This window comes from Salvia miltiorrhiza, chromosome 1, assembly GCF_028751815.1.
Source record: "Salvia miltiorrhiza cultivar Shanhuang (shh) chromosome 1, IMPLAD_Smil_shh, whole genome shotgun sequence".
NCBI lineage: Eukaryota > Viridiplantae > Streptophyta > Magnoliopsida > Lamiales > Lamiaceae > Salvia > Salvia miltiorrhiza.
This window is the reverse complement of record NC_080387.1, coordinates 69,398,846-69,426,622: the sequence shown is the minus strand read 5'-3', so window position 1 is coordinate 69,426,622 and position 27,777 is coordinate 69,398,846. Positions and strand designations below refer to the sequence as shown.

At 35.7% G+C, this 27,777-nt stretch overlaps 2 protein-coding genes across 2 annotated transcripts in view; both read right to left on the bottom strand.

Annotated features, from left to right (window-relative positions):
• The window catches only part of LOC131005499 (60S ribosomal protein L7a-2-like), a 29,206-nt gene extending 11,614 nt beyond the window's left edge, over positions 1-17,592 (bottom strand). The window contains exon 1 of the mRNA XM_057932503.1: positions 17,589-17,592. The gene's annotated coding sequence lies outside the window, so the exon portion shown is untranslated. The remainder of the gene's footprint in view (positions 1-17,588) is intronic.
• On the bottom strand, positions 107-5,048 carry LOC131005496 (endoglucanase 24-like). The gene is made up of 4 exons (XM_057932500.1): positions 4,476-5,048; positions 1,691-1,990; positions 1,442-1,603; positions 107-1,028 (listed from the first exon to the last, which is right to left on the bottom strand). Exons 1-4 carry the CDS (start codon positions 4,899-4,901, stop codon positions 417-419), a joined length of 1,500 nt encoding a protein of 499 aa, XP_057788483.1. The 5' UTR covers positions 4,902-5,048; the 3' UTR covers positions 107-416.
• Positions 17,593-27,777: the final 10,185 nt, after the last annotated feature.

The following is a 27,777-nucleotide window of genomic DNA, read 5'->3' as shown; positions in this document are numbered from 1 at the left end:
AAAAGGATCTTTCGCCCTTCTAATCCATACTTTACATTCATATACAAATCAAATGATACATAAAAATTGAAACACGGTATTAGAAAGAGGATGCAAATTCAACGAGTACAAGAAAACTCAAAATTTTCTTTTCTGAGTTATAACCCTTGAAACAAAAAGGATGGAAACAATACAAATATCACTAAAATAGGAACCAAGAGATGCCCCCTAATTAAGGAGGCATTACTTTTGACATCAAAATAAAATTGGCCCATTGAGTTAATGCAGCCAATGACAATCCTATAATCCTTTAGCCTCTTCCTCCTTGCAATTTCTAGCAAGATGAGAGACTTTCACATTTTTTTCCCACTAATCTCAATCCAAACCACTTCGTAAAAATCTATATACAATTTTCTCTCAAAATCTCATCACCCTAACTAACTACCAGTGTTAGGGTTGGCAGCAAAGTATGCAAGAACACCAACAAATGGAGCATTGATATAAGTAGTTGGCTCAGACTTCCTAAAATCAACCCTATTATCATCATACACATCATCCTCGCCGGGGCCCCCCACCACGGCCCCGACCAACGTGTTAGGGTTAGGGTCGGATGAGTTGAAAAAGACGGAACCATCCTTGCAATGGACCGCCTGAGGGTGGTCCTTGGTGGAGGGGATGGAGGATCCGCGGTGGTGGATCCTCTGAGGGTACGAGCTGCTGTACCCGACCATATACGACATCCCCTTGGGATTTTCGCCTAAAATGTAGTTAACTTGGCGTTGTGCTATCTGCCTCAGTACGGAGGGGCTAATGCTGACTTCACCGCAGTTGACAGTCTGCGACGATCGCTCTAAATAGTCTGCATAGACGAGCGAGAGGAAGGAGATGGTGGTGGCGTGCTGGAGGTTGCTTCCCCCCGGGCGGTAGATGAGTCCCCCGGGGCTGAACTCGATGTGGAAGGAGGTGGATTCCGGCACGAGTGTGCACATGAAGCTATCTGCTGAGGCTCTGTATGACTGGAGTGAGTATTTGCTGCTCTCCAAAACCTCCTGCAGTAAAAAAAACAGGATTTTTATCAACTTTGGATCAAAAAGAATTTACTATGACTATTTAAATACATCAACTTCAGATCAAAAAATACACGAACTTTAATGTCGTAGAAAATCACCACAAATTCAATTTTGACCCAAATTAAAGCTATCGTGACAAGTCAGAATGTAGATGTGTACTCACCTGACGTTTTAAAAAATGATATTATATAGGACATCTTTAAACGCTCCAACTTACCGCATAAACTTTAATTTGGGCAAAAGTTAAATTTGTGGTAAAATTGTTACATCATTAAAGTTCATGTATATTTTTTATAACTATTTTCAAAGTTTATATGCAGAACGAGCCTACTCCCGAAGTTGGTGTATTCAGGCGTCAATAACCCTTTTAATAATAAAAATAGATTTTTCACCTTGGAAACTAGAACGTTGAGACCGGCATGCTTGTTGTCCCACCCGAATTCGTTAATGTTGTCGTCGGCTCCTAGAGTTTTGCCATTGTTTTGCAAGTAATTGAGGTAAGAATCATCATTTGATGCCCTTCTCAACCAAGCTGCCCCCCACAGCAATTCATCCTGTCCATTCATTTACAAAAAAGAGCCTAATAAGTCCATTGATCACGAGGAAAAAAGCTCGTTTTAACGGCCAAAGCGGAAGCTTACCTGATATCCATCAAAATCGCAGTAGAATGGGCACACCCCATCCCGAATGTTGGCGTTATCACTATAAGCCCCGCGGTAGCTGTCCGCGTAATTGAAAACTCTGGTGGAGGTCCGCAGCAGTGTCTCGGCGTATCCAGGGTCGGATGCTCGGAACGCCATGGAGGCGGCGGCTAGAGCTGCCGCCGTCTCCCCGGCTACGTCTGACGCCGGATTCGGAGCCTCCACGGCGTAGACTGTCCTAGGGGTGTCCATATCCTCTGGCCTTTCCCAACAGTTGTGGTCAGCAATCGGATCCCCCACCTAACAATGGTTGAGATTGAAATATTTACTAACAAAATCTAAGTTACCACAACCAAAATAAATTCCAAATTCTGATTGGTTCGTGCAGTAGATGTTGGATGGTGTCACATTAAATTCAAGCATAACTTTTGAATATGATACCCTAATCGATACAGTTTAGGCAGTGGATGGAAATGCTAAAACGAGATCTCCCTTTTCTCCATATATAACCAACAAATACTTTGAAAGATTGCTCGAACATGAGACCACACACGCACACTAATATCTTCTAAAGAATTAACAAACACATTATACCAAGTCAAGATCAAAATTTTTACAGTAAAATTTTCCCGCCACTAGGATTAGAGGGAAAGGATTGCGAATTGCTCGATTTTAAGTCAATATGATGAATTCTTTTAGTAATAAAAAAAAGTTTGATGATAAATTCCTAATTAAGAGGCGCACAGTCCACGTGGGTCGAATCTGATCCGAACCCAAGTACTACCCGACTCAAACATGGATTTGGGTTGAATTTGGGCTGACCTAAGCTACACATGTCATGGATCAAAAATTGGCTTCGGATTTGGGTTATTGGCCAAGATTTGGATCGGGTCTCAATTGGATCCAAATCGATCTAACCCGCATGTATGATAGTGCTCAGCGTATGACAACTTTTGTACTAAATTAATAACTAAATCTAAATTGATCCAATTCAAATACGACGCCAGATTTTTATAAATAAACACGACACCACTATCCTGCGTATTAAAATCGAACGGCGTGATACATACTTATGGAAAATTGAGCTTTTTCTTTTCTTCAATTTTGATGCAATATTCGGTGCATTCAATTCAATATATAAAAAATTCGAGCAATTTCTGCGAGTGGGACCCAATAAGTGATGAGATGAGGTGCACAGTAACCATTCGACTAAAAATAGCAACATGTCACCGTTGATCTATACCAAATTGTTGCGGGTGAATTAAATTGTGTACGGGTTGTTAACTTGTTAGTGGGCATGTTCTGCTAAATAAGTCGTATATCAAATCGATTGATCAATTTTATAAATATTGCAGGACACACATATGAGTATATTTCAATATTTATTAGTCTTAATAATACATGAAAATATGCACTTTTAAAAAACATGTATATTAAAACTACTCATTATGATAAAAAAAAATATTAGTATATAAAATCTAGTCCAACGGAGTAATAGAAGATCTGATGAAATAATGCATTAGCTGACGGGATATGTATTATCACATCAGATAATATCGGTCAGTTATCTGACAGGATAATACATTATGCAGTCGAATAATTTACTTTTATATGATCAACAATAACGGCTAACAGAAAATGAATAAATTCAACAAAATTTTACTCTAAGAGAGTATTTTAACATGTTACTTTTCAAAAATGGAAAGTCTAATTTTTTTCAAGCCTAATTCTTATCGTAGCCGACCAAATAAAATACTAGTACTTAATAAGGAATTCTATTGATTTAAGATCCGAAAGATAGATTAGCTACTAATTTAGGGCTTGAAATATGAAAGCTATCAATATTCTAAGAGTCAAGGTGTACTGAAATTATTTAACATTCAAAACGTTTTTAATAATTTTTAATTAAATCTAATATACAATCAATGAAGGAAAACAAAATCAAAATAGATGACTTAGTTTTCTTATGTTATAGAATCAAATGTCGATTTCATCTTTTATGTCCTTAATTGATAGCTAATTTCCTATCTAGTTTTATATTTATTAAAAAAAACTCTTAACAATAAACTCATAAATTCATAATATCAATCACATTGCATGGTGTTATCCAAATTAATATTTTAAGCACATTAAACATGTCATAAAACTTAATCGTGAAATATTCGTGTATGATATTATTGTGGTGGTGTGAACCGCATCCATCTCCACGGTGAAGGGACACTTTTCTCTCACAACCACACAGATCCTCCCCCAACCTGACCCACAGGGCCCGGGCAGCCCGGTCAGCTTTTAGTACTTTTATCTACTCATACATGCTTTCAACTGCCTTCAAATTAATTTCCAACCATATTCAGCTATTCTTCCACTACCAAATTGACTTCTACTCTTCACTTGATCATTCAAAACCTAAATCCCATGTGACTATAATAATTTTAATTTTCTGCTAAATATAACTAAAACTAAATACATAATTAGATACTATTTATTTGTTCATTCCTTGACAGTTATGCATGGAAATACAGAAAAAAAAATGAAAAATAAAACTATGATATATAATGTATCGAGTTACTGTTCTTAATGATGAGTTATGATTTCGGTTACAGCAATTCCAATTTGGAATTTAATGTTAATGACTTAATATGTCGAATTATGGCTCGTAATCATGGTTCCGCTTCAGTTACATCAGTACACTACCAATACCATTTCCAATATCAAATTTAATGTTCAATGAAAAAATAAATCAGAATTAATATAATCTACACCACATTAAAATCAATTTGTTTACCTGCACAAAAATGCGGTTAGGCTGCGCAACCGTCTTCAACAAATAATCGGTGGACCACCTGATCGCCACCAGCGCGTTGCGGAGCTCCGGCGGCGGCATCCGGTCGCCGAACTCGACGACGCTCCAGGCGAGCATTGTGGTGGTGAAGGCCATGGGGAAATTGAACTTGACGTTGTCGCCGGCGTCGTAGTAGCCGCCGGTGAGGTCGGCGGCGACGGTCCAGCCGTCGCCCAGCCCCGAGTGATCTCTCCACGTCAGGCGCTGGTCCGGCGGCAGGTAGCCGGAGCGCTGCCCCTCGAAGAACAGGATCGACTTGGATAATGCGTCGGCGTAGTCGTGGTAGCTCGCCGCGAAGAATGGGAATTGTGAGAGGAGAAGTAGGAGATGTGCGCAGCGTAGTTTCACGTTTGGGAAAATTTTCACCATTTTCCCACTGTTTTGTGTGGGTGGGGAGGGGTTGAAGTGTGGAGGGGTTGCTTCGGTGCAGGGGAGAGTGGTTTTGGAGAGAGAGAGAGAGAGAGATAGATAGAGGGGTGTAAACCCCCTGCTAGGTGTGGAGATGCCGAGATGGAGTGAGGAGTGAGGAACGTGAAGTGTGTGCTTTATATAAGTATGAGTCCTATGTTAAATTTTGTATTTTCTATTTACTTTTTTTTGTTAGGAAATTTTATAATTTAAGGGACATTTATTTGCATAATTGATAAGATGAATAATTAAATTTTTTTATTCTCAATAGTAGGAATACTCAAATCCCACCATTTTGATGGGATAAGAATCAAACAAAAATAGCTTAAATGATAAAAATAATCAAATGCCTTAAAATATCCTAAAGTTTCAATTCAATATCAAGGTTAATCCTTTAAAGTAAACATCATATAAATATTAGTATATTATTGTAAATTAGGATTAATTGCTTAAGAGCATCCAGAGCAGATCTCTCAAAAGTTTACTTCTAAAAATATTCCTAAAGTCTTCTCTAAATTATTTTTAACCCCTATTTTACTATTGCACACAGCAGCTCTTCTATTTTTCATTATATATTTTATAAATTTAGGAATAGATTTAAGGGGGTGTAAATTTAGGATTAAATTTGAGGGGTGTTAATTTTTTTGTGGGCCCAACTTAATATAGGTGATCTGTTGGATGATCATTTTATCTCACTTAATATTATTTTAGCTCAAATTTAAAGTTAAGATTATTTTTGAGAGATCTATTATGGATGCTCTACGTACGCATGCTTTCGTGGAATCTATAATTTTGTAAAAATTTTACATCTAGATATATAATTTTGGAATTTATATTCATAAATTTCACAACATTGTTTTTTTATTTTACATAGCGTTTTATAAAAGCAAATGAAGGCATGTGCACTAGAACAATTTCACATTTAATTAACATCTGTGTACCAAGTTATAATCCCATCCTAATATAGAAAATTCAAACAAATCCAATATTAGACCAATCTCACACCTCAACTCATGTTCGAATTTTGTATTGTTCTAGTTTCAAGCTCATTTAATGACAATTTGTCTTTTATGTAAATAACAAAATCAAATAAGCACAATTATTTTGTTGGGTTGGGTACCACCAATTCAAACAGTTCACAAAACTCGTCACAATCATTCCTTAATCCTGATTAGTGCCTCACTTAATATATTATTGGAGCGAATTAGTTGAATCTGGCACAAAATTAGTCCAAATAGGCGCAGGGGTAGCTTTGTAGTAGTATTATTCATATTCATTGGCTGCAGCAATTTGAGTATTCACGGGCGTGAGGATTCGAATTGGAGAAAATGAAGCAATCGAATACATCATTGGTTCGAGACGAGCTCATGTTTATGTAATCGTGTTTGTGCTTAGCAGTAACACCTGTATTATACTCCATTCGTTCCACGAATCTTGACACGTATTTTTTTTTGGGCCATTTCATGAATTTTGACATGTTTCTAAATATAATAACAATTATTATCTTCTCTCTCATATTTTATCACCTCTCTCTCCTACTTTATCACATTCACTCTCCTAATTTATCACTTTTATACGTTATTACCTACACACTTAAAATACTAATCTACAATTCCTTAATTCTCGTGTCGAAATCAAGTGTGTCAAGATTCGTGGGACGGAGTGAGTATTTGTATATGGATTAAATATGAAATTTATTATACTAATTTTTATCAATTAATCAATTTTATGGTAATCTATAAACTTTTCAAATATTTTCGACTTTTTGAATTAATCTTATAATCAGGCGATTGAATCGCAACATGCTATTTTTCTTACCTTATTATTTTGGCGAATAACAAGTCATTTTTCGGTTGCACCACGTCATGATTCTGAAAATGAGCTACGATGATCAAAGTGATAATAGATAGAAAAGATTGGGATAGATTTGATAAATTATAAAGATTGTGATATATTAATTTATAAAAGGGGTTTTAGCAAATAAAATCACAAACTATTTTAAATTTATAATTTTAACGTGAATTTTGAAGTGTGGCAAATTAAATCACCATCTTTTCGATTTTTACAATTTCGCCGCCGTGATTTTTTTTTTCAGTGGTCGGATTATTGAGTTATAGTTTACGTGAATTAGTTCGTTACATAATATTTATGTTATCACGTTGTTTTTGATTGCTGAATATTGAAAATTATGGTGCAAAACCCATGATACAATCTTTTTATAACTCGGAGAAATTTTTAATTGAAATTGTATGAAACGACGTCGTTTAAGTCGCATAAAAAATGACGTCATCTTTAGTAATTCACGTAAGCTCCAAATCAATACTCCGGCGACCGAAAAAAATGGGGGAGACGGAATTGCAAAAATTGAAAATGTGGTGATTTAATTAGCCACACTTTAAAAGTCACGTTAAAATTACAAACTCAAAATAATTCGTGATTTTATTTACCAAAACCCCTTTATAAAATGGGTAAAGGTTGGATAGGTTTCATGATTTTATTTATTTATCAAATGTTGTATAAATTCACAGTGATTATTTTTTATTTCTTTCATTTATTTTGCGAAAATTTGAAATTAGAAACAAGTAGGCGCCGACACGGCGGGTGGCGACAGTTAAAATTCACATGCAGCAAGAAATGTGAGTCTCATTACTGTACCTGCCAAGAGTAGGTTTTTGGCACTTTTTGTTTCTCTTATTTTTCACTTTTTTTTTTTTTTTGTAACATTAAATTCCAATTAGTTTTATTTTTTCTTTTTTTTTTTGTTGGGCTGCAATTAAGGATGTTTGACTGAGCTTGTAAGCTCTCAAACAACTTATATAAAACAGCTTAAGCTATTTGGGAGCTTATACGCTGCTTCTAAGTGTTTGGAAAAATAAGCTTCTAAACATCTTATAAACTTCAAAAATAAGCTCCAATAACTTATAAGCTCCCCAAAATATAAGTTCCTCTACCCCAACTTATTTTTTTATAATCTCATATGCAACAATCCTTTTTTCTGCTTCTCTTTGCAACTCTGATGTTTTGATTCTCTGCGGTACCTCTGGTACCTTTTATATACATTTCCCTTATTTCTGATAAAATATATATATATATATATATGCAATAATTTTTTTACAAATATTTTTCAACTATAATTTATTATTTTCATCATATATCATTTAAGTTCATTTTTCTTCGATTTTCTCTCTCTAAAAAATATTTTCTCTTTCCAGCAAAAAAATTATTTCTCCAATTTATAAACTCAATTATTCTAATACTTTAACAACTTATAAACTTTTAAAAATTACATCTTATAAACTCTTGAAATATCAAATAAATTTCAAAAATTTATAAACTCTCTAAAATAAGCTTAGCCAATTAGTTGTACGACTCTTTAATGGATCATCATTTTGGCTTTTAAAGTCCCAATTATTATTTTATGGCAACGCCTCGTGAGATAAACCGCCGCACAATTAAAATTTGAGACCTTTCGTTATGTCATGATCCAATTGTATTTTTCTATTTTGAGAATATTGTTAACGAATATTTCATTTGCGTGAATATGAGAGATTATTCCAAAATTTAACGGAAACAAACTAAAATTTAAGAGTGGTGCTAACAGCTACATTATGATCATCCGTAAATTAGTTAAATTATGCAATAATCATTTTACAAATATTTTTCAACTATAATTTATTATTTTTATTATATATCATTCAAGTTCATTTTTCTTCGATTTTCTCTCTCTAATAAAAAAATCTCTCTCTAACTTATAAGTTTAATTATCCAAACACTTTGACAACTTATAAGCTCTTAAAAATTACATCTCATAAACTCTTGAAACATCTTATAAGCTCTTTAAAATAAACTTATCCACACATCCTCTAGAGTAATTTACTTGGGGATTGTTAAAACTAAATGATAACGCAAACAGGATAGTTTTACTTTCTCACTGTATAAAATTGAAGCATGACAAAGTATTATATATAACTGTTGTTTCCAATTGCAAAAAATTAGTCATAAAATACGACACGTCTTTTTTTTTTTTTTTTTTAACGAGCACATATTTTTATAAATGTCAGAAATTCTCAGATATACGTTGTCTACATTTTTACAAAACTTTAAGTGATACTAGCTAGGAGGAGGACAAAAGGGAAATTATATTCTTTTCCTTAAATGCAAGGTAGATAAAAAGGGGCCCATTAATTTGTGTGTGTGGTTAATGGGTTAATGTCTTCATCATCACAATATGGAAAAAATTGTTGGCCCGTTAATGCATGTGAGTAGAGAAAAAATATAGTAATTATTTTTCTAACTATAAATTAAATAACTATTGTTTTTATTGTGTGGTTAATGTCTTCATCATCACAATATGGCAAAAATTGTTGGCCTGTTAATGCATGTGAGTAGAGAACAAATATAGCGGCAATCAAGTAATTCCTTTTCTGACTATAAATTAATAAATAACTAGATTCATGCATGTGTATTTAAATAAATTCATATTTTATCAATTAATTATATTTAATTAAATATTTTCACGCATCTATCAATTCATTGTATATATTTAAATATTTTCATGCATCTACAAATTGAATGTAATAATAATTAAATATATTCATGTATGATACTGATACATAATGGAATTACTATATAAATCTCAATATGGAAAAGAGTTTAAAATCATAAATTCTAACTGTGATTTACCATCTAAAAAAGTTATGATTCACAATTGTTATATTTTAAGGATTATTAATTTATAATATTGACGGGATTTATATATTTATAAAGAGGTTCTGAAAAAAGTTATTTTTATTATCTGATTTATATATGGAGTATGATTTTTTTATTTATTTTTTTATTTGGCTCAAATCGATATTGAAAAAAGCATTAATTTATAGAATTTATTAATTCATCGAATATTATTTGAAGTGGTTAATTGTGTTTCTACTTAATTTAACCCTACCGAAATTGAACAACTTTTTTTGTATAGGTAACACGAAAATGGAGCTTCGAGTTGGATAATTTCAAATCTCGATCAGCTGATTTGTTTGGATATTAACTACACAAAAGGCACAACCAAACTAATAATTATAGTAACGATAATCAAATTCTAACAAACTTCCACGTTCCAAAAGATTGTCCCAAATTAATTGCTCTCTATCCCAAAATTAATGTTTCATTCCTCTTTTCAAACATGTCAATTTTTTTTTTATCAAACATACTAAAGAAAGTTAAAGAATAAAAAGAAAATTCAAAAATAAACTAGGAATGTACTCTCTCCGTCCCAACTTTTAGTATATACATCATTCCTTTTTTGGTCGTCACATATTTTGGTATTCATTTTTATTTTTAGTAAAAGTAGGTGGGACACTTGCTTCACATTATTTTAACACTCACATAAAAGACAGGACTCTTATTCCACTCACAACACATTCAATCACTTTATTAAAAACTTGTGCTATTCTCAAATGGATAATAAAAATTGGAATGGAGGAAGTATATATCTTTTAACATCATAGTCATAAATAAATAAAATTCAGACATGTATGAAAGAGAGAAGACGACGATGGAGTATTAACATCATCGTCCTATAATAATAGGACGATGGAGTATTAAATAAATTATCATAGTTTTTTGCTTTCAATATATATATATATATATATATATATATATATATATATATATATATATATATATATATAGGGTGTAGTTCTAGAGAGAACTACATTATTTGTGAGAACGTGAGAACCATCAAATCTAATGCATTCATTGTAAAAATTAATGCATTCGTTGTTAAAATTAATGCACTCAAAAAAATAAAAAAAATTGCATAAATAAAAGAAGACCGAAGAACTATTTTCAGCCATTCGATCATCAAGATCTACGGTGGATGTATCATCTTGTTGGATGAATGCAGATCCTGGGTTCGAATCCTGAAGGGAGCAATTTTTTTTATTTTTTTGAGTGCATTAATTTTAACAACGAATGCATTAATTTTTACAATGAATGCATTAGATTTGATGGTTCTCACGTTCTCACAAATAGGGATGTCAATCCAGCCCGAAACCCGTGGGCCGACCCGAATAACCCGACAAAAGTAGAGGGTTAGGGCTGGAAAATTGCAACCCGATAACAAATCGGGCTTATCGGGCTAGCCCGTTCGGGCTGGCGGGTTGAAGCGGGCCAGCCCGTCGGGTTGTCGGGCCAGCCCGTCGGGTTGATGATTTAAAAAAAAAAAAACGAAATTAAAAATATTACTACAATTTTAGGGTTTGTTTCAATTTGAAAGTTAGAAAATAGAAACTGCTCTGCCGCACCACCTCCACTCTTCTCTTCGTCTCTTCCACCACTTCCAGCCACTGCTCTGCCGCACCACTTCCAGCCACGTCGCCGCGCCGCCGCGCCGCGCCTCCCCCTCCGGCGCATCCATTCCAATCTGTCTTCCACCGGAGAAGCACGCCGCCGCGCCTCGCTACAGGCTGAAATTTTTTGTTTCTGTTCTTCAATAAATTTTTGTCTGATTTCGGACTGTATATTTGTGATTTATGAACTTTGTGAGGATTGAGGATCGAAATTTGAGATTTGGTGTTTCATGTTCTAGCTTCTATAGATTTTCTGTATGTTAATTTTAATTTTGCCTTTCTACAATTATGTCTAAGTTTCAGATCATGAGTTGCTTGCTACTCTTTTCTCTTCTTTTTTGTTAGAATAGTGTAAACCAGAAAACAACCGAAACTATACAATTTTAGATTTTTATTCTTGTTCTTAGAAGATCTGTCCGTGAGCTTAACAGGAAACTTCATCTATTCGGAATATGAGAAGGTTGAAATTGATTTGCTTATGTATTGGAAAGATAATGCTTCCCGCTTTGGAGAACTTGCTAAGATTTCTCTTTTTGTTATTATGTTTTAAATTATCGAACTATATTATGCTTTAATTATATTATTTTCTTTTAATAGATTGTGAAGATGATGAGCAAGAAGACATGGAACAAGTTGGAGCACCGAATGTTATTAACGTTGAAGAAGAGTGTTACTCAAACATTTAGACTTTATATATTTAATATTTATGTATATTTTATACATTATACATTAGATCATTAGGAATAATGTAATACAAATAATAATTTTATTTTTACACCTTTAAAACCTCCAACCCGATGGGCTAGCCCGAAACCCGAACGTTTAGGGTTAGGGTTGGAGATTTACAACCCGAAAAAACCTCCAACCCGATTAGCCCGCACCCGATTAACCCGGAACCCGATAGGGCTAGCCCGAAAACCCGATGGGCTGGCCCGATTGACATCCCTACTCACAAATAATGTAGTTCTCTCTAGAACCACACCCTATATATATATATATATATATATATATATATATATATATATCTTCAAAGTTGATTCGTTTTTCTAAAATTGAGCTAGAAACATGAGACTTGATCAAGCACGGGCTGAGAATTTCCATTTTCTTGATGACTACACATGGAATAGAATCATGAAAAATGAACAATAATGTTATTTGGACAAAATTTGTCCGGATAAAATATGATTAAATACTTTATAAAATAAATTTATTTAAAATTTTTGGTTCAAAATAAAATACTACTCCCTCCGTCCCATTAAAGTTGGCCACATTTCCTTTTTGGGCGTCCCACTAAAGTTGGCTACTTTTCTTTTTGGGTAAAAATTACACCAAATTAAACTCTATAATTAAGTCAACTAATTTACACCTATTAACCTAACCTATCCTCACTCATATTTCTCTCTCTCACACCGCACCTTTCTCTCGCCTAGGGGTGAGCAGAAACCGAACCGATAGTCAAAACCGAACCGAACCGAACCATATTGGTGCGGTTTGGTGCCAATTCTATTGGTGGTCGGTTCGGTTCGGTTCCAAAATTCAAAAACCGAAAAAATTCGGTTCGGTTTCGGTTCTGAAGTTTTGGTTCGGTTTTGCACCGAACCGAACCGACTAATATTAATATTTTATTAAATATTTATATTTTATAATATATTTAATTTTAGTTTTAAGTTTTAACCTAAACTAAGAAACCCTAAGACTAAGTCTTCTCCCTGCGCGCCGCTCCCTCCCATGTCCCATTCTGTACTCTGTCTTCTCTCTATCTGCGCGGCCCGCTCCTCCCAGATCTGGGCTCCGTCTCCGGCACCGACAGTCCGCGAGGCCCGCTGCCGACTGCCGTCCTCGTCCCCTGCCCAGGCGTGAGTCCGACAGCCCCTTATTTATTGTCTGTGGTCTGTGAGGCTGAGACAGCATGGAGTCGAATTAATGCGAAAGAATCAACGATGGTGAGGCTAATGTCAGAGTATTAATTTGGACATACCACTGCCGCCGCTCATAACTCCTTTGCAAATCCACGTACGAGACCAACAAACCAAGCTGGAAATCCGGATTTCTTCGGCGAACTGGTGTGGAATCCACGAGGCGGTGGCCCGAATGAATTAAGGACGAGAATTTGAGGTGTTCCAGGCGCGAGTCCGACGGCGTCCGTAGTCCTCCAGCGTCGCGTCCATCTGCCTGCGCCTAACCCAGCGGCGACGGCATTGAATAGTTTCCGGCAGCCCAATTTGTGGCAGCCCAAATCGTGGTCGGTTCGGTGAACCGAACCGAAACCGACGGTTTTTCTAGTTCGGTTTCGGTTCGGTTTTGGGACTATGATTGGTGCGGTTCGGTGCCCAATTTGAGCATCGGTTCGGTTTTCGGTTTTAGATTTTTGGTTCGGTTTTGCACCGAACCGAACCGATGCTCACCCCTACTCTCGCCTCTCCCTCTCTCCCCCTCTGTTCTTCTCCGGCGGACGCAACCCCCATGGCCGCCGCCGCCGCCGTCTCTCCCTCTCTCTCCCTCTGTTCATCTCCGGCGGACGCAACCCCCATGGCCGCCGCCTCTCCCTCTCTCCCCCTCTGTTCTTCTCCGGCGGACGCAACCCCCATGGCCGCCGCCTCTCCCTCTCTCCCCCTCTGTTCTTCTCCGGCGGACGCAACCCCCATGGCCGCCGCCGCCGTCTCTCCCTCTGTTCATCTCCGGCGGACGCCATCCCCATCCCCATGGCCACCGACTATAGTTCGAGCCGACCGCGGAACGATGTATGGAATGTTCAGTGAACCGATAAATTTTGCAATTTTGTGCAGATCCCCGTTTGGTGGGGGCATTGGGTAGCGATTTGAGATAGGGTTTGGGAATTTTTTATGATTTTCAATAGAAGGTCAGATTGCTTTATGGAATTGGGGCTTTTTGATTCTGCATTCTGATTTGGTTTGGAGTGTCTGCTGTTGGGGTCAGATTTTGTTTTTGATTCTCCGGCAGCTCTTTGTCGCCGGAGAAGAAGGTAAGAACTTTGTCTTTGGCGGCGGCGGTGGTTGTTGGCGACGGTGGTGGTGGTTGTTGGCAGATTTGAGGGTGGTTGGTTCTTGGATAGGGAGGGAGACGAGGGGGACAGAAGGAGACGAGGGTGGCGGCGACTTCGCCGGAGGAGGGGGTGGCTGATGCCGGCGACTTCGCCGGAGGTGGGTGCTAGTGCAGGAAGAAGAAAGTGAAAGGAGGAATAAATTATTTTAATTAACTCAATAATTTTGATGGGCCCCACTCAATTAAAACATAACACTTCATTTCTTAATCTCCGTGCCGAAACAAATGTAGCCAATTTTAGCGGGACGGGGGGAGTAGTATTTAGCTAATTTTATTGTTTTCTTTATATTGTAATTTTTTAATAACCTTTTTAATTATTATTATTTTTAAAGCACACAAACTACAAATAAAAAAACAAAAAAAAATTGTTAAAAATTACGAAAAAATTACAATATGGGAAAAATAATAAATTAATTAAATCCTTTTAAACTTGAATCAAAATTTATAGATAAATTAATTTTTAAAAAAATTTAACTTTATTTTTGTCCGTACTACTCAAAAATGAATTATTCTTTTCCATTAAATTCACGAAGAAAATGATTGGTTGGGATTTTCTGACATAGGTGGTTAATAGGAGTAAGCTTTATATCTAAAAAGTGATCACTCTTGCCTTGGGTAATGTAATTTTTTGCAGAGAACAACTTATTCCAACGGCAACCGCCTTAACCGCCACTAGCCCACTGCCACAACATATTCGCTATCGACATTATTTTTCACGAATAAAATAAAAATAAGAAATTTCTCTTTTTCTCTATCTCTATTTTTTTTGTCGATAGGAAAGTGGCAGCATACTTTATGAGAGACTCAAATAATCTAATATGTCAAAATTTATTTAACATTTGGATTTCAATGCTATGAAATACTAATGAGATTATAAAGATATAATCAGAAATAGATATGAATACGATGAATTTTCAGATAATCTAACACGAATTTTTATATTTATTTGACAGTGTGAGATTTATTTTGGAAATAAACAGAATTTAATAATGATTATAAAGAACAATGAAATATGAATATCAACTTCTTATTCATTTTATGGTAAAAAATATCAACATCGACTTATTTTTCGAATTACATTATCTTGTTACCCAACATGGTTTGTTTTTATCCTCCTTGCCTTGGGTAATGTAATCTTTTGCAGAGAACTTCTTCCAACGGCAACCGCCTTAACCGCCACTAGCCCACTACCACAATATCTTCGTTCTCAACATTACTTTTCAAGAAAAAAAAAAAACCGCTACTCCTGATAAATTATTAATTTGTTATATCTCTATAAATTAATAAAATTCTTAAATCTCAATGCTATTAATCTATAGAAATTTTATGTTAGAGAGTGAATTGTGAGGTAACCAGAGAAAATTATAGAGAATCAAAATTAGAATAACATATGATGAAAATAACATATCACACTTGATGTATTTTTGTAAATAAGTATTGCTTATAAGATAACTAGTACATTCGCCTGTGCGATGCACGTCGAACATAGTTTTGCATCAAAATTAAACGATGTAGCGTGTGTATCGGTTAAGCGATTAGGGGTTAATGTCTAAAATCGAAGGTCTTGGGTTCGAGCCCCTGTGGCGTGGCCTTTAAATTTCTTTATTTAATCATTTTAATTTATCAAAAACAAATAAATTAAATGATGTATCAAATAAATAGCGTTGAGTTCGGATCTTACGATCCATCGGACTCCTGCTTCTGCTCCTGCTTCTGCTTCGGCTCCTGTTGTCTAAGCTCATTTTCAAAACTATTGAGCCAACAAACCAACACCTACACGCAAAGTATCACCACCACCACAGCTGCTGCCTCCTCCCTGTCCACCACAACCACACACCCAAGACCAAGTCAATGACCCCCATATATTCTTTACTCATTCCTTCATGATTCAAACACCAGATTCCACACTACAAGTACAATTCTCAACACGCAATGCCACCATACATCAATTACAGCCAGCACCGGTTACATTCTCAATATGAATGTGCTGTGTCATCTGCTATACCGGGAGCATCTCTAACTAACATGACAGAGCAAGAGAAAAGCTCAAAGCATCCTCACTTGAAGACATATCAGCCAACAATTTTAAATACATGAAGTGCATATTCCTTTCTATTACATTACTTCCCAAGCACCCTATATCTGGGAGTAATCAAGGGTAAGAATAGAAGATAAAAGAAGGCAGGAAAAACCAAAATGAAGGAATGGTACAGAAGATCCCAACACCCGTTCATTTTTTACAGGATGAATACAATAAGACACCAAACTCCTCGTGCATCCATCTCTCAAATACAATAGACAATTCTTTCTTCTTTTCTTCCATTTTTCTCCATCTTACCTAAACCACAGAAGCCTTGAATCTCCACCCCCACAATTTAAAAGAAGGGGCAGGGAGAAAAGTTTATCACAGTGATCATGTTATTCTGGTTATATTTTAAAAGAAATCTAGTAACATCAGGAGCGAATGTTGACATCGATGATGGACACTAAGCAATAATTTGAGTTCCTGAACTCTACGTAAAAACACGTGGACATTGCAAGACTTAAGGCCAGAGCAGCACAGGTTAACATGAAACAACAATGGGTTTTGTGACAAATCAAATAAATGAATACTAACTTATCTTCATATTAAATGCTGATGCATTGTGATTGGAATTAATTGTCAATCTGTCAATCTGTTACAGGTTTCTTCAAGTTAAATTTCAGGTGTGTATTCATTGTTAGTTTGTCATGATAGGATATATGTTAGAATACACCCCATTCCAGATCTAGGCAAAGCTTTATCACAAGCTTCTGATCAATCAGTACCTCATTTATATTTTCTATCAGCTGTAAACGTGACGCATTTAAGCAGAACCCTAGGTGACAAATAGAAGGCACGATAAAGTATATGAAATCAGCAAGCCAACACCCAAGACTAATCAAATCTAAAACCCTAACTGTTTCCGTAGAGGCCTATTCGATAAAAACGCCATAAATCAGCAAAAACTCCATCATAAATCTGAAACCCTAACTCTGCTTCTAGGAGCAATTAACCATCACCGAACGTAAAGGACAACGCAAATCAGACCGTACAAATAACAAAAAAAAAACAGAAGAAGAAAAAATTTAGTAAAAAAAAAAAAAACACGACATTTCCATCGGATAAAATCTGTAATTCCAGATCGAAATCAGACGATTCTCAGATGTAAACCGATTGAAGATTTTGCGATACAACAAGGGCACGCGGAGAAAGAGACAAACCTGCTGCGGCGCAAGTTAGAACGGCGGTTGACGAGGCGGAGTAATTGAACGTAGATTTGAGGCAGAAAGAGCTCACGGGGAAGAAAAAGTGAAAAACCAGCTCAAAGAGAAATTTAGATTTATGATTATGACGCCGGGAACATTATTTTTATTTTAAAATTTGTCTTTTAACACCGTAAATACAAACTACTTCTATTCCATCAGCGCGTTGCTCTATAAGGGTGCCTCCAACGGCAGTTTCTTCCAGTTTTTAACTTTGGAAACTAGCATTGGACAAAATAAAAACTGGTTTCTAAAATTTGAGCAAAAAACTAGTTGCGAACTGGAAGCTGGTTTCAACTGACAAAGTGGGGCCCTATTTCACCTTTATTGCTATGGTTTCAGCCGAAATTGGGATGATTCAGCCGAAATTCAATTTGTGTGGGTCCTATTTTTTTGTTTGCACCATTTCTCACTTTCTATTTCAATTTAAAGTATGGAAAGAGTATTTCAATTTGATGGAATGGCTATTTTAATTACTGAAACAACAGCTATTTTTTTTATCATTGTAACGGAAATATTTTTCTAACGTATTAATTCTTAAAATTTTCTATATATACTCATTTCATTCTTTCATTTCCATACAACTCTCCAATACTTCATTTTTTTTGTTATCTTGTTCACTTCATTTTCACAAGTAAAATGGCGGATTCTAGCTCCCAAAATTCCGATTCTAGTAATTCAAGCTCCCAAAATATTCAAGGTTCCTATTTTCCAACTTCACAATACCATCACATGTCCTACCCTCAACAACAATTTCATACAACTACCAAATGTCTTCGAATTTTCCCCAACAATTTCCATTCAACTCTCCTGGTGGTTCAAATTTTCCTCAACAATTTCCATTCAACTCTCCTACTGGACCAAGCTTTCATCCACAATTTTCATCCAATTTTCCATCTACTTATTTCATGCCTCCACCAAATCAGTTTCAGGAAAATAGCTCACAGTTTCCTCCACCAAATCAGTTGATGATGACGTCGAGGAAGTTGGAAAATCCACTGCAACAACCAAGGAGACAAAGGCGGCTTGGAGTCCTGATGAAGACATCCTTCTTGTTAAAGCTTGGTACAACACCAGCACCGACTCCATTATTGGCAATCAACAGAAAAGAAAGGATTTTTGGGAGAAAATTACTGCTTACTACAACGAGTGGAAACCAGAGGACACCGCTGTGCGAAGTTTATCACAGGTGAAAAATCATTACTATAGATGGCTAGAATTAAGTAATATTTTAGTTTGAATTAAGTAATATTTTAGTTTGAATTATTATGTTTATGTAGTTTCAATTAATGTAATTTTAATTATGCAATGTAATTTTAATTTTAGCAATGTAATATGAATTTTATTAATGTAATTTTAATTATTATTTAGAATTTTAAATTTAATTTATTTTATTAAATTAGATAATTAATATATATAAATTAATTTAAAATTAAAATATATAAATAATAATGCTTTCCTAAATTAATTGGGATATATATATATATATATATATATATATATATATATATATATAAAGGGAGTGTGTATAATGGTGGGACCCTGAAAAAGTAAGAAACTGGTTTATTGTTGGAGGAGATGTGAGAGAAAAAAGTAGGTGGGTTTCTAAAGCTGATGTGGCACTGATGTGGCAATTTTAAAAACTAAAAACTGGCTTATGGTTGGAGGCACCCTAAATATTTTATACATTAACTTTTTTATTTGATTTTTCGAAATTATTAATGCAATTTATAACGCGCTCACAGACATATAGTGTGATTTGATTCTAATAAGAAAATTAAGGTTCGAACCACTTCCTCTATATATATATATATATATATATATATATATATATATATATATATATATATATATATCATTTTCAGTTCTAAATTGTGTGGGTGAATTTTTCTTAGATCTCCCACGTGTTATGAATTCTATCATTTTTCACATTAAATTTGTCATTTTTTACAATGAATTAAAACGTTTGAATTCGTGCTATGCACGACGAATATAGAAATTAAAGAATATATTTAAATAGATAAATGCAAATATAAACCAAAATCAAAATATAAATAAATACAAAACATATTTTTAAAATAAAATAAAAAATAATCCACATCAATACTCATTAAAAATCTAAATTTGAAAATATAAATGTTTAACTTTGTATAAAGCGTAATGATAATTATAGTTGTTAAATAAATTTAAAATTATTCAACAATGAAAATTTTGATAAATATAGTATTTGAATTTTGTTGACTTTGTATATTTTAGATTGGATTTTGCCAAAAAAATGAAAAATAAAAAGATGCTGAATGAAAATAAAAACAGATTGCCTAATTTCAGCTTTTTTGATTCTCAAATTTTGATTTTCGGTTTAAAAAGGTGGGTTAATAAGGTAATAAAAATAAATCAAAAATCAAAGTTTAGCCTTCAATTAACCTATATTAAATAACAATTATTTTTGCTAATAAAATTCTTAAACATATGTGGCCGTGTGAGCAACCACTTGTATCTCCCTAATTTAACTCTCCTTAATATCTATTCAAAAAATAAACATGCCCCTAATATTGGAACGAAAGGAGTACCTTTCATAAATATGAGACAATAAAAATGAGACAACTCAAAATGGTAAGTAGGTTAACAATAATGGGAGGTGGGGTGTGTTTATGTCAATTGTATATCTTGAGGACCCAATTTATAAATGGTAAAGATGAATCCCTTTATAACTACAAATAGGGGTGTAAGTGAGTTGAGTTAGCTCGCGAGCTACTCGGGATCGGCTCGAAGATTACTCGAAATCAACTCGATGTTAGTCGAGTTGATACCGAGCCCGAGTTCGAGTTTCGTGATACTCGACTCGTTAGGCTCGCGAGCCTAATCGAGCTCAAGTAATTATTATATAATGTATTATATATTGGCCCAAAATTAAATATATTTAAAATCCACAAAATGGCCCAAACCCTAAGCCCATTCTAACAAAATCTGAATTTGAATTACACACTTTAATTTTAAACCCTAAATCCTACCAGCCGTGAGCCGCCCCAATCCCCAATCTCTCATCTCTCTCTCGGCCAGCGACCGGTGACACGCCCACCGGCGCGCGCGCGACAGCAAGAGCAGCACAGAGTCGCCGCCTTTAGCTATCATTTTCCCAATCTCTCATCTCTATCTCGGCTGAGTCTGACCGGCCACCAGTGACGCCCGGCGCGAGCGACGGCAGCAGCAGCACCCCGGCGCACGCGACAGCAGCAGAGCAGCAAGGAATTTCCGGTAAGTTTGGTTGAGCTGAGTTTTATTTCTCTTTTTTTTTTGTTCAAACGATGCTTGTATTGTTTTATTTATTTCTCTTTTTTCTTTGCCAAAATCATGCTTGGTTGAGCTGAGTTTAAATAGATAATGAAACTGCCCAAGGTATAGATCCAGCTCAATTTGTGGATTAGAATTTGGAACTTTGATATCTTAATTGCTTGCCGAATTTTTTGCTGAATTTCATTGCTTGCTGCTGTTAGGATTTAACTTGCTGCTGTTGGGATTTCTTGCTGAATTTCATTGTTCCACAAGTATGGGTTTCTTGCTGAATTTCATTGCTTGCTGCTGTTGGGATTTGATTTTTTATTGGTTGGGTGTTGCTCTTAAAAGAAGATGGTGGAGATGGTGAAACAGGTGGAAGTGGAGATGGTGAAACAGGAGGAACAGAAGATGTATGAAACGAGCTTAAACGAGCTCGAGTTCACCGAGTTTGAACGAGCTCGAGCTCAACGAGCTTAAACGAGCTCAAGCTCGAGCTCAAACTCGAGCAAGACTCCACAATTGAGCTTAACCGAGTCGAGCTCGAGCTTACAAATATGACATCGAGTCGAGCTCGAGCTCAAAAAAATCAAGCTCGGCCGAGTCGAGCTCGAGCTCGAGCTTCATCAAAATAGTCGAGCTCGAGTCTGAGCATGGCAATACTCGACTCGACTCGGCTCATTTACACCCCTAACTACAAATACATTTGATGTTGAAACTGCAACATAGCTAATCCCAATACAGTTATACTAGTTATCCAATACAAAACAAAGCCACAACTCGTAGGACAATTATTTTTTGAATTGTATAATTAGGTCAATTATTTTAAATTTCGACGTCTTAGATCACATTTAGGCCAAATTCAACATTTATATGCAACATTTGGTCCCATGTTTAGGTCATATTTGACAGTTGTGTTTCAAAATTGTTTTACATTTGCTTCAAATTTGCGATTCAATTAAATTACTTTTTTACATTTAAAGGTAATGCTTATCAAATTTGCAATTCAATATAGCTACATCTAGGGTTGTCTAATTGGTTATCGGATTTTGGATAATCCATTAACAGAATTGAAATTTTTGGGTTTGGGTATCCAATAACCGAAAATTTTGGGTATTGGTTCGGGTTTGGTTATCAATTTTTTAGAAATTTCGAGTATTGGTTAACCAAATTGGTTGTTCGGATTAACCGAATAACCGAAAAATATTTAAATTAATAATTTAGTATATATATATTTTAATTCTAATAGTTATTTATAATTTCTTGGAGACCAGGGTTCGAATCCTGTAACCAGCAAATAATTATGAATTTTGGGTTAATTGAATCGGTTATTGGGTAACCAATCACCTAAAACGGTTCTTCGGATACCCAAATAATCACCTATAATGGTTATTTAAGCATTAAAACGGTTATTCGGATACCCAAATAACCGAATGGGTTAATCGAATCGGTTATTAGGTAACCGATCACCTAAAATGGTTATGGAACGGTTAATGAAATATGGCATATTTCAGATTTAGGTAACCGAAAATTTGGGTTAATCGATCAACTAAAACTGTTCGGAAACGGTTAATAAAATATGGCATATTTCGGGTTCGGGTAACCGAAAATTTAGATACGGATAACTAAATCTGAACCGATGATATTTAGATACGGTTATTACTTCTCGTATACTCAATGAAGCTTACTATCCTTCATCATTTTGTGGTATCTCGAAGGCATATAGTAAGAGCGTTCCAATCGAGCTATTGTATAATAAACTTATCTCCATCTATTTTTGCATTCTATTCCTCTACATACTCAACCAATGTTAAATCAAATGACTCAAAGGCAATAATGTGATCACCATCTTCACAAGGATGGTCAAACCCATAACAAGGATGGTCAAACCTACAACGATGGTCAGACTCTATGAAGAGTTGTGCACTCTTCAAAACTCTCATAAAGATGGTGACACAAACTTCTACAAAATTGTAGAAAGCTTACTTTTGTATAGTTGTACTTAGACTTATAGTGATGAAAATAGTGGTTTACAGGTCCCTGGCGACTAGTACTAAATTGTGTAGTCCAATTTGTAGCTTGTAAAGTAAAGTTCTATACCAAAAAATCATACTTGCCCTTCAAATCATCATTACCTTTCATACAAAAAATCTATTATCCCTTATATTGGCATTAAGTGTAATCCTTTCTGTAGGAGACAATAAGGCCCGGTGATAGAAAACATAAGGGAATGGGCCTCTACATAAAACATTTTTCTTTAATAAACTACAAATTAAACATAAACAAGTTTATTGAAATTAAACAACTTACCTTTTAGGATGAGTCAAAACAACATGCAAAAAATCATGTAGATCTTATGGCCAATCAAACTTGATTTTGAACCCAAAATGACGAAACAAAGACTCTATGAATTTGGAAAACGAATAATAACATTGTTTAGTATTGTCGCCTAAAATCTTAGTGAACCTAACGTCATGAACTTTTATAATTATGTCTTTGACAACAAAATTTTTTGGCCTAAAATGCTCTATTGTATTACTCCTCGTATACTCAATGAAGCTTACTATATCCTTCAACATTTTGCGGTATCTCGAAGGCATATAGTAAGAGCATTCCAATCGAGCTACTGCATAATCAACCTATCTCCATCTATTTTTGCATTCTCTTCCTCTACATACTCAACCAATGTTATATCAAATGACTCAAAGCCAATAATGCGATTATCATCTTCACAAGGATGGTCAAACCTATAACAACGATGGTCTAACCTACAACGATGGTCAGACTCTATGAAGAGTTGTGCACCACTCTTCAAAACTCTCATAAAGATGGTGACACAAACTTCTACAAAATTGTAGAAAGCTTACTTTTGTATAGTTGTACTTAAACTTATAATGATGAAAATAGTTGTTTACCGGTCCCTGACGACTAATACTAAATTGTGTAGTCCAATCAGTGCTTTGTAAAGTAAAGTTCTATACGAAAAAATCATACTTGCCCTTCAAATCATCATTAGTTTTTATACAAAAAATCTCTTATCCCTTATATTGGCATAAAGTGTAATCCTTACTATAGGAGACAACAAAGCCCGATGATGGAAAACATCATTAGCTTTCATACAAAAAATCTATTATCCCTTATATTGGCATTAAGTGTAATCATTTCTGTAGGAGACAATAAGGCCCGGTGATAGAAAACATAAGGGAATGGGCCTCTACATAAAACATTTTTCTTTAATAAACTACAAATTAAACATAAACAAGTTTATTGAAATTAAACAACTTACCTTTTAGGATGAGTCAAAACAACATGCAAAAAATCCCGTAGATCTTATGGCCAATCAAACTTGATTTTGAACCCAAAATGACGAAACAAAGACTCTATGAATTTGAAAAACTAATAATAACATTGTTTAGTATTGTCGCCTAAAATCTTAGTGAACCTAACGTCATGAACTTTTATAATTATGTCTTTGACAACAAAATTTTCTGGCCTAAAATGCTCTATTGTATTACTTCCCGTATACTCAATGAAGCTTACTATATCCTTCAACATTTTGCGGTATCTCGAAGGCATATAGTAAGAGCATTCCAATCGAGCTACTGCATAATCAACCTATCTCCATCTATTTTTGCATTCTCTTCCTCTATTTACTCACCAATGTTATATCAAATGACTCAAAAGCAATAATGCGATCACCATCTTCACAAGGATTATCATGGAGAATAAGATAAACAGATGGACCCCCAAGATTAGCAGGATGCACGTCCTTTAACAGCTGTTGAGTTGTTCGTTGCATATTTTGAATAATGGTGATTAAATCTTCATGAAAATGAAGAGTTTGTTCAAGCTGCACCTGAATTGATGTATGATATAGAGCCTTAATTTCCCTCTCTCAATGTATTTATATACACTTTTAGCATCACCACGATAAAACGAACAAATCAACAGCCCACGAAAAATAAGACCTGCTTCTCTCCATAAACTATCATGCATATGTCCTAATATGACCTGAAATAACTAATAAAGAAACAAGCCTAGACCTGCAATAAAGCAAACCATTCCAACCCAGAAAACAATTGCCCGCAATTTAGTATGCAACACATGTCTTAGTAGGACAATCCAAATTGTAAATGATGTTCCTAACCATAAGTAGTCAATAACAGACCTTGATACTTCATCATTACGACTAAGCCTCCCGCCTATAATTTGTACTATTAAAGAAACATAAAGCGCATAGACATCCATCATTCGTCGCTGTCAAAACTGTAATTTGATCTCTAAACGACTCTTGACCGGCCTTAAAAAAGGAGAAAAATAGGACAAACGATGCACCGAGGCGAAAGTGTGGGCTGGCGGCGATGGACATACAAGAATAATTCAAAAAGAAAAAGAATGAATGATATAATTCACACTTTAAAATAAAAATATAAAGATTACTTATTACTTGGTTATACATTATAGTTGTCAAAATCATTATTTTATGGTAGTTTGCAAAAATAGGCCACTTATATTTGGAATTGGATAATTAGGCCAAGTATTTTAAATTTCGACTTTTTTTGGTTACATCTGGGCTCAATTCGACGTCGACAATATTTAAATATTTTTTTTATTACATCTGGGCTCAAATTGTCTAACAATAACAATATTTAAATATGTGACCATTGAGAATTTCCTTTGGCGTAATATCTATTGTCGATATGGCACTCCAAGAGTACTAATCTCTCACAATGGAACATAATTTACTAGTGTCAGTGCCAAAGTGCAGGATTTATGTGAAAAGTTGGAAATCAAGCAAAGGTTTGTCTCGGTGACACACCCTCAGGCTAACGGACAAGTGGAGCCGGCAAATAGGATTTTAAATATTTAAAGCAAGTTATGACAAGAGAGTTATTGTTAGACGATTCGAGACAATGGTCTCTATTCAAAAATCCGACTGTTAAGTTAGTGGGAAAGAAAGAAGGAACATTGGAGTAGGCCTGGATCGGGTAATCAGGTACCCGATACCCGACCCGAAAAAATCAGGTATCGGGTACCCTATACCCGATTAATTCGGGATCGGGTACGGGATCGAGTATTTAGGGATCGAAATAATCGGGTATCAGGTATACCTGATCGGGTATCGGGTATACCCGAATTACCCGATATTTAAATTAATAAATTTTAAACTATTTAATTAAATTAAATATGAAAATTAAATGACTAAACCCTCCTTGCCCCTGTTATGTTTCGGCGTCCTCCCCAATTCCCAAATCATCCCAATTCGCCAATTCCCAAACTCCCAAGTCCCAGGCTGTTGATTCCCAATCTCTATCTCTATCAACTCTCGATCTCTCACGACCTCTCACTCTGATTCCTACTGTCAAGCTGCTGCTTCTCCTTCGCCTCTCCGTGGAGTCCCGACGGCGGCGGAAATGGTGGTGTGTGTGGAGTGAAAGAAGAAGAACACTTTGTGTGTGCCTGCCGAGAGTGATGAAAATAGGGTGGAGTCCAGCGGCTCCAGCCCCGCCCGCCGCCCCATTCGCCACTCCAGTCTCCAGCCTGGCGTGGGAGGCGGCGCCCCTCGTCAGTCGTCCCAGCCTCCCCAGTCCCAAACTCCCACAAGGCCGCAACTCCCACCGCGACCCTCGCCCGTGGCCCCAGTCAGCAGTCGCCCCGCCGTTCACCGCCGCAGCAGCCGTGCAGGTGCAGCCTTCGAGCTCCGACGACAGCTTCTACAGGTTTTTTTTTTTTTTTTTTTTTAATACAAATTTCGAATTTATTCGGATAATTTAGGGTACCCGAATACCCGACTCGGGTATTAGGGTATCCGATTTCATTTTCGGGGTCGGGGTCGGGTATAGGGTTTTTTTGATTTTTGGGTTCGGGTACCCGATTTTTTCGGGTAGGGTACCCGAACTCGACCCGATTCCCAGGCCTACATTGGAGGTGCATCATCAGAGGAAAAAGAAAGCTAATTCTTGTGCCATAACACATCAAATCAAATTTTCATTTCCAACTTAGGTAAGATTACATGATTTAAAATATTATTTTATACGTGTTAGTAAGAACCGCCTTCACCAGACTTTTACATTAACACCTACTGAATCTTTAGATTTAGAATGTTTATGATGTGTTTATGATTTACAAGTGGTTAATTTTAGCTTTTTGATTATCAAATCTTGATTTTCAGTCTAAAAAGGTGGTTTTATAAGGTAAACATAACTCCAACTAAATCTTTTTTATTATCAAATCTTAAATATAACAATTACTTTTGATAACAAATTCCTTAAACATATGTGGGCATGTGGCCAACCACCTTTATCTCCATAATTTATCTCTCCGCTGAAATAGAACTTTATTACAAATCAAGAAAAATAAAACAAAAAACCTATAAACCCTTGAAAGCACAACGAAGCAGATTAAGGGCCGAGCCTTGTTAAAACCTCATTTAAAAAACTCACGAGGAAAAACCTTAATGAGGAAAAAGAGTACTCATCTAGCACAAGAAAACAAAAGGCAAGCAGAGCGGAATTGGAAAAACTTCAGAAGTTCCGGGCGAACCATCAGTCCATCACCCCTAAGTTAACCCGGCTCGCGCAAAAGCAAAACAAAAGCAGTGATAGAGGCTACAAGAGACCACCGAGAAAAAAAATGAACCGAAACCAACAACACGACTCAAGCCACTCTTGTGAATAAATGCATATACATGTCATCATGAACAAACGCATGCAAACCATCAATAACACGGGGCCAAAAGCCTTCATCCGCAACGTGAGAAGCTAAGAATTCTGCCACCCGATTACCCTCGTGATATATATGGGAAACTCGCCAAGTGAAAGACTCCGCATACTTAAGAGCTAGTTGCCAACGCGCTTTAAATCGCCAAGGGACGG